The sequence below is a fragment of the Oncorhynchus tshawytscha genome, linkage group LG24 (assembly GCF_018296145.1).
Source record: "Oncorhynchus tshawytscha isolate Ot180627B linkage group LG24, Otsh_v2.0, whole genome shotgun sequence".
Classification (NCBI taxonomy): domain Eukaryota; kingdom Metazoa; phylum Chordata; class Actinopteri; order Salmoniformes; family Salmonidae; genus Oncorhynchus; species Oncorhynchus tshawytscha.
In genome coordinates, this window is record NC_056452.1 from 2203546 (window position 1) to 2223810 (window position 20265).

A 20265-nucleotide genomic window follows, 5' to 3' on the forward strand; every position below is an offset into this window, starting at 1 on the left:
CACACACACACGCACACGCACACACACACACACAGACACACACACACACACACAGACACACACACACACACACACACACACACACACACACACACACACACACACACACACACACACACACACACACACACACACACACACACACACACATGCCTTGATAGTGATTTACAGATTACACCCCCTTCAGCCATAAATGTCTGGACATTCATTACATTGTGATGTGGTCACCTAAGGGTTATGACCTCCTCATAGCAATACCCCACTGTACTTATTGTCCATAGTACAGTACAGTACAGTTCAGTTCAGTACACACAGTACTGCTGTATTGGACATGAAGTAAGTCTTGGCCGGTATTCATAAAGCGAAGAGAAGAAGCTAAGTAGTGCTGATCTAGGATCAGTTTAGCCTTTTAGATCATAATGAATACAATTATATGGACAGGGAGGGCCTGATCCTAGATCAGCACTCCTCTGAGACGTTTTATGAATATGGGCCCAGATGAACAGTGAGTTCTGTTATCACGGATTCCCAACTTCCCAACAGTAATTATGCTGTACACTAGACCGAGTAAACACTTTTCTAGTCAAGACATACTTTTGAGTGAATACATACTGTACTTATGAGTGCCAAAGACAGTGCCCTCTCCACGTGCCCTTGTTTGCCCGTGCTACAGGTGGCTATGTTGGTCCGCTAATACAGGAATAGTGAAGTCCCAAGTGCACTCCTCTTGCACTACTTTTTTATTCATCAATATTTATTATTATTATTTTTTATTTTTTGATTCAGGGGTGCTGCAACACGCTCTGCACCCCTACTTCCCACAGCTATGACAGAAGAGTATGTACTATATTTTCTTTACCTGGATGCTGGATGCTAATTTTCTCAAAACAAAAACAATAACAAATGTGTCCTCCCCGAACAAATAAGACCCCTTTTTCGGTCTTATGTTCCAACATTTTAAATTGTGTTTTTTGACGTTGGATAAAAGTACAGAGTCAGAGCTTCAAAATGGTATATCGTACGCTGCAATAAAAAAAGCAAAGTTACTTTGAAAGTTGATCAACTTGTAACCCCACATTTGAGAAATGGCCCTTGAAAAGTTGTGGTTTGGTTTTTACACCTCTTTGTTCCTACTCATTCAGCATTGTTCACACCCTCTTATGCATAGCCCCACCCATCTCTTTAAGGCCTGAGGCCATGTGCTAAACAAAGTGAGTAAGGTAGTGTAGTAAACAACCAGCCTTCCGTAAGAAAAACTCAAGGTAAAAGTACACTTTATCTAGTTATTGGCCTATATCCTAATCTGACTTTGGTGTAGGTCATGTTGTTCTTCACATTACTGTCTCTGGGAAACACACACTATATCAAATCAAAGTATATTTGTCAGATGCACAGGATGCAGAAGGTGTAAACGGTACAGTGAAATAGTTACTTGCATAGTAGCAAAATCAAAAATAGGAAGTGTCAATATAAAAGTGTTAGGTTCTGAACAAACTCGAACGGACATCTGGGAAAAGCTCAAACCAAGTTGATTCAACTCAATGGGTGCTTGAGCTGCAAACACAACATACAAGTCACTCAAGCACATATTTATAGCTTACAACGAGGCGGAGTCATCTCCTTGCATGTCTAAGATAACTAATCCTTCTCTGGTGTTAGGCAGAGACACAGTAGGTTCCTCTTACTGGTATTATCATGGCCCTGCCTAAGTCCCAGGACTCTCATGGGTGTGGAAATGTGTGTGTGAGATAGGACTATAATCAGATGGTCATCGGGGTGAGCCCCTATGGCCCACCTCCCCGCAGTGTCTTCTATCTTCAACTGCTGATCTTATCCCGAGTTGAGGTCCACATCTCTCATGGTCCGAGTTCCTCAGAAACTGGCCTTCCTTATCAGGAATTGTAACTAGACTGTTGCCCTTTGCCTCTCTCCTTAGGATCATGAATATATTTCAACAGAATATGAACTTTCTGCACTTCCTCTCAGTAACTTTCAATACCCAGAGTTCCTACACACCATTTATTGACCCCAAACATATACAGTTGAAGTCGGAGGTTTACATACACCTTAGCCAAATGCATTTAAACTCAGTTTTTCACAATTCCTGACATTTAATCATTGTAAAAAAAATCCCTGTCTTAGGTCAGTTAGGATCACCACTTTATTTTAAGAATGTGAAATGTCAGAAGAATAGCAGAGAGAATTATTTATTTCAGCTTTCATTTCTTTCATCACATTCCTAGTGGGCCAGAAGTTTACATACATTCAATTAGTATTTGGTAGCATTGCCTTTAAATTGTTTAACTTGGGTCAAACATTTCGGGTACCTTTTCACAAGCTTCACACAAAAAGTTGGCTGAATTTTGACCCATTCGTCCTGACAGAGCTGCTGTAACTGAGTCAGGTTTGTAGGCCTCCTTGCTCGCACACGCTTTTTCAGTTCTGCCCTCAAATGTTTTATGGGATTGAAGTCAGGGCTTTGTGATGGCCACTCCAATACTTTGACTTTGCTGTCCTTAAGCCACTTTGCCACAACTTTGGAAGTTTGCTTGGGGTCATTGTTCATTTGGAAGACCCATTTGCGACCAAGCTTTAACTTGCTGACTGATGTCTGGAGATGTTGCTTCAATATATCCACATAATTTCCTCCTCATGATGCCATCTATTTTGTGAAGTGCACCAGTCCCTCCTGCAGCAAAGCACCCCCACAACATGATGCTGCCACCCCCGTGCTTCACGGATGGGATGGTGCTCTTTGGCTTGCAAGACTCCCCCTTTTTCCTCCAAACATAACGATGGCCAAACAGTTCTATTTTTGTATCATTAGACCAAAGGACATTCCTCCAAAAAGTACGATCTTTGTCTCCATGTGCAGTTGCAAACCCTAGTCTGGCTTTTTTTATGGCAGTTATGGACCAGTGGATTCTTCATTGCTGAGCGGCCTTTCAGGTTATGTCGATATAGGACTCGTTTTTACTGTGGATATAGATACTTTTGTACCTGTTTCCTCCAGCATCTTCACACGGTCCTTTGCTGTTGTTCTGGGATTGATTTGCACTTTTTGCACCAAAGTAAGTTAATCTCTAGGAGACAGAACTCGTCTCCTTCCTGAGCGGTATGATGGCTGCGTGGTCCCATGGTGTTTATTCTTGCATACTATTGTTTGTACAGATTAACGTGATACCTTCAGTCATTTTGAAATTGCTGGATGAACCAGACTTGTGGAGGTCTTGGCGGATTTCTTTTGATTTTCCCTTGATGTCAAGCAAAGAGGCACTGAGTTCGTAGATAGTCATTGAAATACATCCACAGGTACACCTCCAATTGACTCAAATTATGTCAATCAGAAGCTTCTAAAGCCATGACATAATTTTCTGGAATTTTCCAAGCTTTTTAAAGGCACAGTCAAGTTAGTGTATGTACACTTCTGACCCACTGCAATTGTGATACAGTGAATTATAAGTGAAATAATCTGTCTGTAAACAATTGTTGGATTTTGTTTTGTGTGTCATGCACAAAGTAGATGTCCTAACCGACTTGCCAAGACTATAGTTTGTTAACAAGACATTTGTGGAGTGTTTGAAAAATGAGTTTTAATGACTCCAACCTAAGTGTAAACTTCCAACTACAACTGTACATTCCTTATACATGTAAATATATCAATACGTTTTAGTATGGCAACATGAATAGGTACATTTCAAGCTAGAATCCAACCGTGTCAATAAAAAAAAACAAGAACAAAAAGTGTCAATGCCAGTAGAGACAGAACAAAATCATGTACAGTATGTCAAAGAACAATGTCATTAACGATAGCAGTGGTGTGCGTGAGTCATGTGAATGCGCATAGAGGCAGTGCAGATAGTCCGGGTAACTGGAAACTCACCCCCAGTGACGACCTGCGTCGTCTACACCCCACATGAACCAGGGAATATATATATTCGGGAAAGCCTGTTTCTTGCCCTTGACTTTGGCACAGGGCATATGATGTCCATGCCCTCTTCATCGCAAAACTCTCAGATCTTCAAATAAAATATATACGTTTTGGTGGGTGCTTGTACAGGCAGACCATCTCTGTGAGGAAGGGTGTCAGCAATGCGCCGCAGCTGAAACCTGCTCCCGACTGAGTCTGAACGCTCATTGGCAACGACAACACCAAGCTCCAGGGCTTTGAGGCTGTAAAACATGAAAATAAACAAAAAAAATAGACAAGACATTATAACCTTGCATAACATCTTAACCTCTTAACCTCTTAAGTTTAGATAAGAAGACGTGCTGTTTATGCTTAACAAGTTGATGGGCCATGTAATCATCTGGCAAAGTGGAACCCGGGTCTGCCACTCGGGAGGCCAACACTCTGCTTCTAACCCATCACTGAGTAATACATATAATAATATATGTCCTCCAAAATGTTTAATAAATTACTTCATCCAATTCGTATGCTATTGTACGAACAGGTAAGATGTATGATACTATAAGTTATCTAATTCATATGATAATGTACGATCACTATTCAATTAATAACGTAATGTAATGGAGGGTGTCAATTTAAATACCAAATCCTACGAATTGCCCCGAGACCAGGTTGGCATGATAGGAAAATAATAGGCCAATAAAAGAAAAAAGAGTTTGAGACTGTTACTTGGTAGCCTGGTCCCAGATATGTTTGTGCTATCATGCTTATCACTCATTGTCTTGCCAAACATGCCAGCAGAACTGGGACCAGACTAGTTTCTTGGATCAGAAGCTCCAAAATGAGAATGTTCTACATCTACTAAAATGACGGACCCGTCTCCCATGTAGGATGAGCCCATATTTAACTTCTTCCCCTGACTTATTGCGTGTCAGACTTGTTCGAGGTCAGGAGGTCCTAGTTGAGTTTGGGGCTGCGTTTCAAATGCCCTGGTTATGGGCCAGTTCCTGTCGGGTTCCCAGAGTCCTCTCTGGCCATATTTGTGTGTGAATCCCATGGCTGGTCAGGGCCACCCTGTCAAGTCAGCACTAATCTTTCCAGTGTGTGTGAGTGTGTGCATGTCTCTGTCTGTGTCTCTGTCTGTATCTCTGTCTGTGTGTGAGCCAGAGAGATATACAGTAGAATCCACAGGGCAGACAGACACACAGACAGGGTCATAAGAGTGTTTTTAGGTTTTAAGGATGAGGAGGACAGGATTGGTCTGCACTTTGTAATTTATTCATGGGTAGTTTCTGGGAAATTATGTACATCTATTTCTGTAAGACCATAATGCAACTCATGACATGAGTTAGGTTACTTTAAGTGGTCATGTTGCTTCTCAGAGAAATAATATCAGGGTTGCGTCCCAAATGGGCCCTGGTCTAAAGTAGTTCTCTATATAGGGAATAGGGTGCCATTTGGGATGCAAAGTGAGTGCTTCTCTGGTTCTACTTTTTCAAATTCCTTTTTTGGTAATATAAACACATGCTATAGACTTTAAAGGATTTCAGGGCTTTCCACACATTTGTTTTTGATTCCAAGAACAAGGTATTTCGTTAAGGAAAATATCTTAATTTTGGGGGGTTTGTTGCTTTCTGGTCTGGTTGCATACGAAGTACAACATTTATTTTGTGTGTTGTGTTGTGCCTGTCTTGTCTGGACTTGAAAGGCATTGAGTCGCAAAGACCCAAATTCATCACGGGACTACACAAGTTTAGTGACTCATACAGAAAACGTAAAAAGAAGATAAATAATGTGATGCCTGTCAGATGAATGATTAAATCACATGACTGATTGAAGCTTATCGCATTAGTACATTTTGCTTCAATTTAAAACTCAATTCAAACCATATTTGTTTATATTCACATAATATTGAACTTGAATCAGACATAATACAACAGGTTTCAGACTTTACCGTGAAATGCTTACTTACGAGCCTTTTCCAAACAATGCAGAGTTAAAAAGTAAGAAAAATGTGTTAAACATTTAAAAGGTAATAGTAACACAAATAATATATATATTTATCTATATACAAGGAGTACCGGTACCGGTAGACATACAGTAATGTATGTATAGATACATATGAGTATTAAACTACTATTTCATATGGCCAAAACTTTATGCAAGGGGAATGGAGCACATTGTTCTATCTAAGCCCTAAGACACCTTATCCAACTTAATTATCAAGTTGAATAAGATATATTGCTGGGCTTCAACCAAAATGTGCACCACTTTAGGTCCTCAGGACCATGATTGGGAAATACTACTGATTGTGGGCTTTGAAGCAGCACTTCATTCATCAAAGCCATTTGTTCCTCCACTTGTCAATCACAGCCAACTCAAAGCGTTCCATTTCCTGGAACACATTTTCTTGCCCCATCTATAGGGAGGAACTCACCCCCAAAGGCATGTACTGATCTAGGATCTGTTTTCCTGACCCCCAAGCTTAACCTTCACCATAATCAGCCCAGAGAAAGCAAACTGGCCCCAGAACAGGTGTGCTTTCCTTGAAAAAAACGAACCTGACCTTACCATTCCTCTGGTCCAGAGATGCTGAACAGCTAACCTGATTAACAGCTTCCAGCTGTTAATCAATCTGACAGGCCCAATATACCACACCCTGTAAGTTGTTTTCCTCCCTTCTCTTGACCCCTGCCTTGCTCTTGCCCTCTTTGTCTTTCTTACCACCATCACCTTAACCTTTAAACAGTAGTTCAACTCCTATGCAGGTTGGTTATTTAACCTCTACAGGATCGGTAGAGCTAACATGTTCTAATGTGATTAGCATGAGGTTGTAAGTAACAAGAACATTTCCAAGGACATAGACATAACTGATATGGGCATGAAGCTTAAATTCTTGTTAATCTAACTGCACTTGCCAATTTACAGTAGCTATTACAGTGAAATAATAACATGCTATTGTTTGAGGAGAGTGCACAGTTATGAACTTGAAAATGTATTAATAAGCCATTTAGGCACATTTGGGCAGACTTGATGCAACATTTTGAACAGAAATACAATGGTTCATTGGATCAGCATAAAACTTTGCACATACACTTCTGCCATCTAGCAGCCAAAATCTAAATTGTGCCTAAAATGGATTAATACATTGTGGCTTTTCTCTTGATTTCAAAAATAATTTTAAAAAATCATGTTTTTTTCTTTGTATTATCTTTTACCAGATCTAATGTGTTATATTCTCCTACATTAACTTCACATTTCCACAAACTTCAAAGTGTTTCTTTTCAAATGGTATCAAGAATCTGCATATCCTTATTTCAGGATTTGGGTTTGTCATTTTAGGTGAAAATTGGAGAAAAAAAAGGGTACGATCCTTAAGAGGTTTAAAAGGCCTGTCTCATCCATGTTAATGATCGCATATACGCATGACAATGTTGTGCTCTTTTGGCCATAGACAAAAAAATATGGACGAAGCTATCCATGACGTCACCCCATTGTTTCTTATGAGAATGCTCAGTGGCGCATTTGATAATGTGTGTCATTTCAACGTGTCGCCATCTTGCTACATGGATGAGTTTTTGGAAACATTGCATGTGCAGTTTGAGCTACTCTAGGAAGTGATGTTGCAGGCTAGCTCAGTGCCGCCCCCTCTCATGGAGTATCTCAATTTGAAGGCCAACCGAGCTACTGCAGGCTTCCATTAGCAACTAAATGATCCTTATAATTTCATCTGTGTGTGATTTTAAAGTCATCGGTTCCAGGACATACATCTGGTGAAATATAATTAATCATTGGTACCATAATTGGGTTACAATTTTTTTTTTATATCAACAAATATTGACAATGAAGATCACCATTTTCCCATTCACTATAATGGGGCATCCTGTTTTCTGGAAGCAATGCCTGCAGTACCACGATCGGCTTTCAACTTGAACTCCTCAATGCAAGGGGGCAGTCGTTCTCCCCTGCTTTAGGCCACCAGACTGCTGTGTCAGTTTACAGTGCAAGACAGACTCAGTGGTTACTTGAGAAGAAAAACTTAACAACAGCCACACACCATTTTGTCTTGGAACGTGGAACTGATCAGGGCTGATCCGGGCCAACTGAAACATGAGTTCTTGGGAGTGGATAGATAGACAACACAAGATAAAACAAAGCTAACCCAGCTGTGTGAGAACTTCAAGAAGAGACATCTCGCCAAGCGAAAAACATGTCAGACTCACACAAGTATGCACGCAGATACACAGGCACGCACGCACGCACACACACACACACACACACACACACACACACACACACACACACACACACACACACACACACACACACAACTAAACATTGGGTTTAGTTTAAGAAGTGTAAGAAGTGCCCAGAGTATTCAACCTAACTAACACACACAAACAACTCACCAACACAGACACACAGACACACACACCCATACACACATGCCTGACACACACACACGCACACACACACACACACACACACACACACACACACACACACACACACACACACACACACACACACACACACACACACACACACACACACACACACACACACACACACACACACACACACACACACACACACGTCAGCTGTGTGAGAAAAATACAGATCTCATTCAGTGAAAAACACTCCATCCTAACACACATGCTCATCTATTGCCGGCTGGCCAAAGTCGGAGTCCTTTTATGGGAGTTCAAAACAAAAGAATGCATTGAATGCTAGCTTCAGGCTAATGTACCGCTTTTATATTATCATAATGCTGAGCCAGGCAAAGACAGCCTATACTCCCTCCACTCCACCTCAGCTGCAGGCTAGCTTTATTAATGTATTGACTACTTGAATTATTGATGTGTGGCATTATGATAATGCATTTGAGAGCACTGATGGGGCAGGGGGGGGTGGCAGAGGGGCTGAGTGGACACATATCTGACACACAGGCAGGCACACATATACACACATACTGGCATGCACCAACACAATCCAAATAGATGCCAAATTTGGCCTCCATTCCCATATACCCAAGCATTCTCTTAACAGTCCATTAGGTGCAGTGCCGTGCAAACGTATTCTGACTCCTTGGATTTCTTCTTTTCCTGTGTTGAAAAGTGGGATTCAAATGGATTGAATTATCTTGTTTTGTCAACAATATACACAATACTCTGTAATGTCAATGTGGATTTTTTAAAAGATTGATTAAAAAAATTCTATAACTAAAATATAGTAGAAGTATTCAGCCCATTTGTTTAGGAAAGCCTAAATTAGTTCAGGGGTAAAATTTGGCTTCACAAATCACATAAAAAGTTACATGGACTCTGTGTGAAATAATAGGGGTTGACGTGTGACTAATCTTCACTCTGTCCCCAAATTCGACTACAAAGACTAGGAAGCTTTTTGAGAACCTCGTAAAAAAGGGGAGTGATTAGTAGATGGGTGACAATAGCCAATCAGGCATTAATTATCTCTTTAGGCATGGTTTAGTTAATAATTATGCTTTTCATTATGTATTAAACCACCCAGACACCTCAAAGACACAGTTGCCTTTCTGAATTGAGATGCAGCACAGGAATGAAACTGCTCAGGGATGTAACCATAAGGTCATTAGTGATTTTAAAGCAGCTACCGAGTTCAATGGCTGTGATGGGAGAGAACTGAGAATGGATCAACAACATTGTAGTGACTCCACAAGAATGACTTCAATTACAGAGTAAAAAGGCAAAGGAATACACTTTTTGGTTTATGTTTGGGGCAAATCCAACACGACACATCACTGAGTAACTGCCTCCTTATTTTCAAGCATGGTGGTGGCTGTATCATGGCATGGGTACTTCTAAGGATACAAAAACATGGTATAGGGATAAGCTAAGGCAACATCCTAGAGCCAAACCTGTTTCAGACTTCTTTACACCAGACACTAGGAGATGACTTCACCTTTCGGCAGGACAATAATCTACAACACAAGGCCACGTCTACACCGGAGTTGCTTACCAAGAAGATGGTGAATGTTCTTAAGTGGCCAAGTTACAATTTTGACTTAAATCTGCTTGAAATATTAAGACAAGACTTGCTCACCAACATCCTAACAGAGCTTGAAGAATTTAGAAAATAGTAATAGGAAAATATTACACAATCCAGGTGTGTAAAACGTTTAGAGATTTACCCAAGAATACTCACAGCTGTAATTGCTGCCAAAGGTGTTTCTAACATGTATAGACACGGGGAGCCGAATACTTATGCAACAACTATATATATATATATATATATATATATTTAAACAAGTACACATTTCTTCCACTTTGACATTAAACTATTTGGGGTAGATTATGACAAGAAAATGAACATTAAATCAATTTTAATCCCACTTTGTAACACAATCAAGTGTGAAGAAATCCAAAGGGTCTGAATACTTTTGCAAGGCACTATCTATTGAACCATAAAGCAATGGTCTATGGATGATGGTCACCAGCATTGTAACTTGCATGGCAATAAAGAGACAGGGTAGCATTTCTGCAACACTTCCTTGGATACTGTAGCTGGCAGACACTTTATGACCTTAACGCTTTATCAGGATAGGTTCTCTTTCTCCAAAAATGATGTATTTTTTATGTTTCTGCAAAATAACAAAGTTAGTATGTCCAGTGTCACCTCCCGACTCTTTTCCTTTGGGCTTCTGCAGTACACAGTACGTCCTGGTTGGTGTGCCAATGGCGCAGAAAGAAAACACTTGATATGCCAATGGGACATTGAGCATACAGACCACAGCACAACTGTCCTTGCTCTACACTACACCCCAACACACAACTGTACTGTACATCCTCATTCATTTTCAACATGCTCAAAACTTGCCATTTAGTCGAACACAAACAGACACACACTCAAGAAGAACAAGAACATCACGGCGGCTCTGACAAATAGGTCCGTTGCATAATTTAGTGTGTTTCCGAGTTTTCTATCCAGTCCAACTACAGCTAAACACGCAATATTGATGGATACCTTTGAAATAATATAGATTCATACAACTTTCTGAATAGACCTCACACATGTCAAAAATAAAACATTCTTAATATCACAGGTGAAAATGTTTTTACATTTTTTATTCAGACATTTTTGTTGAGCAGATCCTTTCCCCAAGTGGCTTACATCGCCTTTGCTAACACTTATCCCCATTCATGCAGCTGAATATCTACCCACTTGAGTAACATAGGAGGAATTGCCTCAAGGGCATAGCACCTGGGAATTGAACTATTGACCTTTGGGTCACCAGTAAGATGGATTTCTAAGAACATGCATAATAGTCACCTCTGTCAGACTACAAGACATCTCGGGATGGATTCATGTTCAAAGAAGGTCTTGGGGTTGAAATGTGTTTTTCTTATTGATTGTATTCACATGACAAAATGAGGGGGTGGTAGTAGGACGTGACATATCAAATGGGTGACGTAGTACACAATTGTGCAATTTTCAGGGACCGGTTTTGGCTCATGAGCACTACTTTCAAAACTACTGGCTGAAATTACTATACAAAACCTCTGGAGCATCACTAGCTTTCCCAACATTCCCAGGTTTTCCAGAAATCCCAGTTGGAAGATTCCCGGAATAAGTAAGAAAACTGGAATCCACCGACAAGGATTTCTGGAAAACCTGGGAAATTTGCCAGAATATTGCAACCCTATTTAATTATATTATTTTCTCCATTTTCTCCAAGGCGAGACGTTTGCGGAGAACTTAAGCCACACCGAGACGTGCCAGCCGTGCACCCGCTGCGTGGGCCTCCTCCGCATGCAGACGCCCTGCACCGACTCCAACGATGCCATCTGTGTTTGCGACTACGGCTACTACCTCAACGAGCTGACCAACCAGTGTCAGAGCTGCACCAAGTGCCCTGAGGGCCAGGGCATGCTGTACAGCTGTGAACACGACCGCGACACCGTGTGCGAGGAGTGCACCAGAGATACGTACTCTGACCAAGAGAGTTCGCGGGAGCCCTGCCTGCCCTGCACCATCTGCGACGAGGACGAAGAGCTGGAGATCCAGGCCTGCAACTCCATCAGTGACACCGTTTGCCAAGGTAGGAGAGACAGAGCTAATGTTACAGAGAGACTGAAAGCCAATGTTAATATAGCATGCGGAACTCTGGAAGCAGATAGAGCTAGTGTAAAAAAAAACAAGGTTATTTAGGATCCATAAACCTCGAACACAGGCAGGAGGCAGACAGTCAGAGTTACAGTTCTTTAATATGTATTTTCTCTTTTCGTTTTGAAGAGGATTACAATCAATTAAAACATTTACATTTATTCTTAGTAGACCGCTTTGGGTCCGTTCGACAGTCGCGGTTGTCTCAGTCGTTGCATCTTGGTTCCGCTGGAGAGAGGGGAGAGCTGAAATCAGTAACATAGTCGCAATGAAAAGGTAGCAGTCACACAAGAGCTGCAGTTGACGTCGTTCAATCGTTTGGCTCTTTCCAAGCAGGGTCTCATTCGCCTCAGTAGCAGCTCCCCTCTCCCCAGGTAGTGTTGATGGTTTGATTGAGCCCTGTCATCTGCTATGTAGCTGGTCTGCTGCAGTGTCGAATCCCCAGCACTGACTGAAGAGCTACCTTTACGCCAGTGGCAGCTTGTTAATGCTATGCTCATCATGTGTGTTGGGCAACTACTTGACTCGCTCATTCCCTCATTCACTTCACCAGACAAACACAACAAAAAGGCTTATCAATTTCAAACCAAATATGTGATATATGAATAAATAGTTTAGGCCTATTTAAATAGTGATAACTGTAAAACAAACCACACATGTAGACTAAATAAATAAAGCACAAATCAGGAAAAGGGAGAAAACTAAACACACAAAGCCATGGCCCACATATGACTAGCTCACATCGAGTAGCTTGCAATGTCAAGGTAGGAGAGATGGAGAGCTAACATTACTGTACGTCAGCTACCTAATGTTACCGGGATGCATTGTAATATGGGGAGATCGGGAAGCGATTAGAGTTAGCTCACACACCGAGCGAGAGACCAAAACAGAGGCCACACGCAGTCAGGCGCAGGCACACACACACACACACACACACACACACAGAGACCGTACATCGGTTCCTATCCAGCACATACTTTTCTTGACATTCAGAGATGAGTTGTAACCATTGTATTGTGTTGTCAATCAATGATACCTATTGTATGAAGAACCACCACCAGTGCCAACCCTAACCCTACACTATATCAGCCCTATATGACTCTATCAGATAATATCTCTATCTCCCTCACCACAATATGCACATTGTTGGGCTAGAGATGTAACTACCACTCCATACTCGTCTCAATGTCCAGATAGACTCATCCCAAACAAAGACCACAAAGACCTCCCTCTGTGTCTCCTGGGGCCACTTGAAAGGTCATGATCGCTATTGGCTCTGAATTACTTTTATATAATTTCGCCTCGTGGCCATCACAGTCCTCCGAACCTGGAATTCCCCATGATCAGCATCACCGCAGATTTCAATGTCTTCATGCTTCCTCCCTGGATTAAATCGATGCTTTATGTGAGCTTATTATAAAGGGAGTCTATTGAACAGTCATGGAAAGGCCTTTAGGGAGGCTGGTGGATGTGATGGCGTAATTTCGGTAGCGTACTGCAGACGGAAGGAGACCAGGACTAAATCGAGTCTTTTGTGCTCTCCCATGATCCCTTTTGGTGCGACAGGCTCTTTGATGGCCCAAGAGGCATGCTGGGCTATTTCAGGGACCTACAGAAGATGAGTGAACCCTTTACACTCGTGGAATTGGCCTGTATGTATAGTGCTAGATTAAAATGTGTCTTACAGAAGAAATGCGAAAGCATATGCATACGCATGGTAGCAATTGAAAGGGGATTATGGGAAAATGATTAGACTAAAGGTGAGGACACAACAGTTCATCTGACACAAGACTGAATCCAAACATGTGCATTTTATATTGACTGTACTTTTCGCCACACTTGAAATCTGAAAATACTCTGGATATATTCAGTAACATGATAAGAATATTCCTGGAAAATGTGGGGTAGGTGCAACAAAGGGTTTAAGTGAGAGGACTAACTGCTGTCTCCAAGTGGCCACACCAAAGTGTGCGCACTTCTTAAGCCATTGCAATGCACTTTTATGGCTCTAACTACAAGGTGCTTTTTTGAGCTCTCCTAGCCGTGTCTTTGAGGAACTAGGGCAAGCACACTTGTTTTGTTTGGAACACAGCCCTGCATCCCCGCAATCACACAATTACTTTTGTTGTTAATCCAAAAACGGCCCATTACAAATTCGAAATCTGGGTCAGGTGGGCATCATTTGAAAGCGTGTTCTATTGCCAACATGAATAGCTAAATTATAAAATATGATCTTAGTGTTAGGCTTTCACAGGCCAAGTCAGAGAAACAGATAGAATTTTCACAATAGACAACCACAGGCTCATTCTGTTCAGAACAAACCAGGGTATGGAGCCATGTCATCTTGTAACTATACTTCTAACATAGTGATCATAAACGTTGGCAGTGTATACGACATGTGTTTTATTATATGAAAATGTGAAGTGCTCATTTAGACTCTCGGGTGTTTGGCTTGCTTGTAGGACATCAAAGCTGTGTTTATTATAATCCTCAACGTCTCACCTTTCAAAATACAGAGTCCTGATTTACAGCAGTTCCCTCACTCAGACAGCAGAACATTTGCAAAAGCTTCCCGATTTGCTGGAGAGATGGGGGAAACTTCTTGTACTGTGTGGTGCTTAACTTCAGAACGGCTGTCAGTCAAAACCCATACAGCGCTGTGAAACGCATGGTCTGAGCTCCGACGTCATTTATAGCATGACACTGCACAGCCACGCTGTTCCAATGTAGGTGCTTATCAATGCCTAAATCTGCTATTTAAAAAAATTGCATTCCTTTGAAATTGACATATAGTTATGCTTGAGTTTGCGTAAGAGGAAGCTATATCAGCATGTACAGTTGAATAATGTTACATTAACCTCGGGAGTCAGGAAGCAGGTGCAGAATGTAAGTTTCATAATGATAATTACAAATGAAGAAAACATGAGAAGTGTACAGAATGTGAATGAAAGCAATACTACCTAGAGACTGATTTCTACTGAGGGCTAAATAAAGGGAGAGAAATAAAGGAAATAATGATGTCCAAGTGTGCGTAATAATGGGGAGCAGGTGTGCGTAATGATGGTTACCAGGGACGGTGGTTAGTAGACCGGCGACGTTGAGCAGGAGTAGGCGTGACAGTAAATGGCAGAATTTAGAGAATCTGTCAACAACAACCGTAATAGTAGTAAAACCATCAGAAAGGGGGAGATCAGTGACGAAGTCTATGGACAGATGGGCCCAAGGCCGCTGAGGCACGGGAAGGGGAAGGAGTTTACCTGCTGGAGCGTGCCGGGGAGATTTGGTTTGAGCACATACGGAGCAGGAGTAGCGGGCGTAGCGGGCGACCCCCCACGTCAAGGTGGGCCACCAGTACTTGGTGAAGAGAGATTGAATGGTACGGGTAATATCTGGGTGTCCAGAGGCGAGGGTTGTGTGTTCCCAGGACAACAGCCAATTCCTTACCCCCGTAGGGATGTAGGTGCGTTCCAGAGGGCAGGTAGCAGGCGCATGTTCCCTCTGAAGAGCCTGGCAGATGTCCACGTCTACGTTCCAAAGCACGTGAGCAACGATTCGAGAGGGTGGAATGATGGGCGCACTCAGGATCGGTACCTCTCCCGAGTCATGGAGACGGAACAGGGCATCGGCTTTGATGTTCTTAGAACCTGGGCGATATGACAGTGTGAAATTGAATCTAGTGAAGAAAAGGGCCAACCTTGCTTGGTGCGGGTTCAGCCGCCTTGCCGTCCATATGTACTCCAGGTGGTCGGTGAGATTGAGGAATGGCTCCTTGTCGCCCTCCAAGGAGCTCCTGGTAGCCAACGTCATAGTTCCTCTCTGCAGGAGACAGTTTCTTTAAGAAGTATGCACATGGTTACAATTTCTGTGGGTTACCTTGGCGTTGGGACAGGATGGCTCCCATGCCGACTTCTGAGGCATCCACTTCCATCACGAAGTGCATCATGGGATCTGGGGTTTTTGGGCTACGGGGCGGAGGTGAAACACTTCTCCGCTTTATCATAAAGGCGGTTATCCAGGAGGCGTCTCAGGACTACTCAGACGTGGGCGACGTGATCCTCCAAGGTGGCCGAGTAGACCAGGATGTCGTCGATATACATAACCACCTGGGGCCCGATCATGTCCCGGACCACCTCGTTCGCGAATGCCTGAAACACTGACAGAGTATTGGCATAAGGCATCACCAAGTACACGTAGTGCCCAGACGTCGTGCTGAAGGCCGTCATTCTTGGTCCCCATCATTCTTGGTCACGAAGAAGAAGCCTGCCGACGCAGAAAATGTGGATGAGTGGTCAAAACCCTGTTGGAGTGCCTCCTGGATGTACTCCTCCATGGCCTCGATCTCAGCCACCAACAGAGGGTAGACGCGGCTGTGCGATGGCGCAGGACATTCTAGCAGGTCGATGGCACAGTCCCAGAGGCAATGAGGAGGGAGACAGGTGGCTTGGGTCTTGGAGAACACCTCCCAGAGATCCTGGTAAACCTCCGGGATGTCGGGCTCGAGGGCAACCACAGGACTCTCAACCGACGTGAAACATCAGGGCAAGGGAAAGCAGGTCCTCCGACATCCGGGTGCCCAATCTGTAATGTCCATCCTTAACCAGGAGATGGTGGGGTCATGACGTTGGAGCCGCGGGAGGCCGAGGATGACGCTGTGCACTGGTGCGGTGATGATGAGGAAGGGAAGGCTCTCCTGATGTATGGATCCCACGGTGAAGGTGAGTGGTGCTGTGACGTGTGTGATGATGCCTGATCCCACAGGTCGATTATCCAGGGAATGGACTGGAAGAGGAGAGCGGGTATGAGGAGATATTCATGGAGGAGACGAGGGCCTGGTCGATGAAATTCCCCGCAGCACCAGAATCCCCTATAGAGGTAGAAACAAGACATGAGTAACAGCCAACCAGTGAAATGGAAACCAGGAACGGTTTGGTGGAAACCATATCTCCATTGGTTCAGGCTCTGCCTCAGGACAGCCAAAGGAGGGAGGCGAGTGGCGAGGTGGGCTCAAACAAACACTCAATATTTGAAAGAAAATAAATACTCTGTGAACCCACGTCCTATATGAACATGATTCAGAGTCTGATGTAATTTTGCAGTCTGCAGACGGCTTATACAGTAGTGCACTTACCAGTAACATCTTAATCTAGATTTTCATTCCAGGCATGAAGTTTCACAGACCACTGTTTTGTGTTTCGTCCTCATCATCATATATTACTCTTGAATCTAACCTAATCATGTACTCTTACTATCTGATCTAATCGTTTTAAGGAGCACATGATTCATCATTACTTCTCAATCTGTATCCCTGCCAGATGTCCTCATCCATTAAGGATGTGGAGTGAGTTGATGCAGCCTTAAGGCTATAGAGTTGATGCAGCCTTAAGGCTATATACTGCCAGAACCTAGTTAGCAGGGTGGAGAGAGAGAGAGAGACGTAGAGTGAGTGAGAGAAAGAGAGACCCGAGAGAGCGAAAAAGAGAGAGAGAAGAGAGAGAGAGCCAGAGAGAGAGAGAGAGAGAGTAGGAAGGGTAGACACTGCTTCTTGTTGTAACTCTAGCGGTGAGAGAGATCAGTGCATTTAAGAATGGAAGGCGTCAGGAAAGCCGTTGTGTCCGTCCATTGACATTTACACTGTATCCAATTCATTATTCTGTATGTCTTGCGAAGTATATTTTTGTCGGCCATTGGGATGATTCGGCATTCTAGCAGCTCATGAAAGTGGAGGGAGTTGAAAAAAGATCTGCGATTGGTTGAGAAATGGTTGTGTTTACCTTAGTGCCGCCAATAGCTGCTGTGAAAATCCAATTTTCCCTCTCATTACCAAAGGGATTACTGTTAGTGTTATATCGGAGATTTGAGAAGGAATACTCTCACCAGTCCTCTCCTTAGAACACAATGATGATAATATAGAACATACTCTGAGTGTGTCACAAATGGCATCATATTCCCTATACTGTACCGTGCACTTCTTTTGGCCAGGGCCCAATGGTTGGCTTTTCCTGTGGGTCCTGCTTTTTGTTTCACATCCATGGGCTTATTAAACACTAAAGATGACAATGACATTATTAGTAATATATTCTTTCTTTTTTAAACAATGGCAACACTAGCTATTCTATCTTGGAATTTGAGAGGCCTAAACTGTCCCATTAAACGTTCCAGCTGCGTTGGTATCTTAGCAAGAAACCATGTTGATATAGCAATGCTCCAAGAAACACACCTGCTTCCAAAAGGACTCACATAGAAAGAAAAAAAAACATTTGTACAAACGGGCTGATTTTTGATCAACCCCAGACAAAACTAAAAGGGGTGATCATAACGATACATAAATAAACTCAAAATGCATCTGTTGGGTAAAGGTGAAGACCAAGAATGCAAAGTCACTTTCTCTAAATGGAAAGAAAAATTGCCTTTATTAATGTGCATGCTACAAATTCACATGTTTCTATGTTTTTTTGTATTCTCTGAACAGCATCTTGTTAGGATTAACTGAATTCCATCTGGTTCTTGGGACAGTCATGAATGCCATTTTGGACATAGTAAGACTAACTACAATCCACACGCAACCAAGGCTATCCAGCATATACTCTCTGGTTACAACCTCATTGATGCCTGGACGAGCACATAATCCTGAAGCAAAAGAGTACAGTTAATCAAGCAGGGCGTAAATCATTCTCACAAATCGATTTCATACTATTATCTACTCCGCTATTGTCTTTAATTAAGAAAATAGAAATTAGACAGAAGAGCTTGTCGACCACCATGCTTAATACCGCCAAACTTCAAATTTCCGAATCTGATAAACGATCCACAAGATGGATTTCTGCGATCAATTCGAAATTGAACTAAATCAATTCATAATGATCAATACAAACTCATTAGGACCCCTGTATTCTATGGGATGCCACCAAAGTTTTTACAAAAAAAAGAATGCAACTGCATTTTCATCTGGGTTGAATAAATTATTATTAGAGAAGATATCACCTCGCTGGGAGACCAAATCTCTCTCAATTAACTCAATAGAGCATTGGATATCATGAATAAAGGCAAATCACCTGGATGGAACGGCTTTCCTCCTGATGTATATTTAAAATGTTGGAATCAATTAGGTCCACTATTGCTTTAAACAATTAATACAGCCGTTCACAAGGTTCATTTGGGAGAGATGTGAATACAGCACTAATTTCGCCCCCCCCCCAAAAAAAAAGTTAAGATGCCACCCAGTGTTCTCACTATCGTCCCCTACCTTTTGATAAACACAGATATTAAACTGTTTTCTAAAATGCTGTCATCCCGTCTCGAGACTTACGTACCCAAATTGGTCCACATGGACTAAATTAGGTTTGTTAAAAAGCGTTTCTCCTCGGATAACCTCTGTCGACGTTTACATATCTTAGATGCTTCATCAGAAACTATTGTCTCTCGATGCAGACTAGAATGGTTATATCTATGGTCTGTCTTGGAACAGATGGGAATTGCCTCCATTTTCATTAATATGGTTAAAATACTATATTCCAATCCCTCGTCCATAGTTATAACAGGCAATATCTGCTCTGCTCCATTGAAAATGACTAGAAGCAGCAGACAAGGCAATCCAATTTCGCTATTGCTATTCTTATTATCCACGGAACCCCTGGCCCAGGCGATTTGTCAATCGAAAGGAAATAACATAAATTTCCATAACATCTACTGATCACTTCATCTCATTATATGCAGGCAATATGTTACTACCTTACATCTAGACATTGTATCTCTATCGCTCCCAAACGCATTGAAGATTCATAAATACATTTAGCTTAACCTAAAGCCCTTACAGTACTGCTGCTCAAGACCCCGATGGAGGACTCCATTGCTACTTATGGAATCCCAATAGTTTCCCTTTTTAAATATTTGGGAGTAGATATATTTCCTTCCCTAGATAAAACCCTTGCCAGAAACTTTAACGGAACGCTCAGATCAATTAAATCCAACCTTGGTAGATGGAATAATATCCTAGTTACTTTTAACCAGCAGAATATCTATTATCAAAAGGAATATATTGCCACAGCTGAATTTCTGTAGAGGTGGGAGGCATCCTTTCTTCGAGGGGTGGGGGGGTGGGGGGTGGAAGAAGGCATCCAAAAGTAAGTTTGTTCTGAAGTGTCTCCCGTTTGAGACACACCCTCCTTGATGCTAGTCCCTTGTAAGTGGAGTTGACGGCCAGTAGCGTCTCAAGT

General features: G+C 42.3%; 1 protein-coding gene across 1 annotated transcript in view; it reads left to right on the forward strand.

Moving 5' to 3' along the window:
• The window catches only part of ngfrb (nerve growth factor receptor b), a 68263-nt gene that overhangs the window by 7923 nt on the left and 40075 nt on the right, over positions 1-20265 (forward strand). The window contains exon 3 of the mRNA XM_024387193.2: positions 11625-11987. Coding sequence (XP_024242961.2) covers positions 11625-11987 — 363 coding nt within the window. The remainder of the gene's footprint in view (positions 1-11624; positions 11988-20265) is intronic.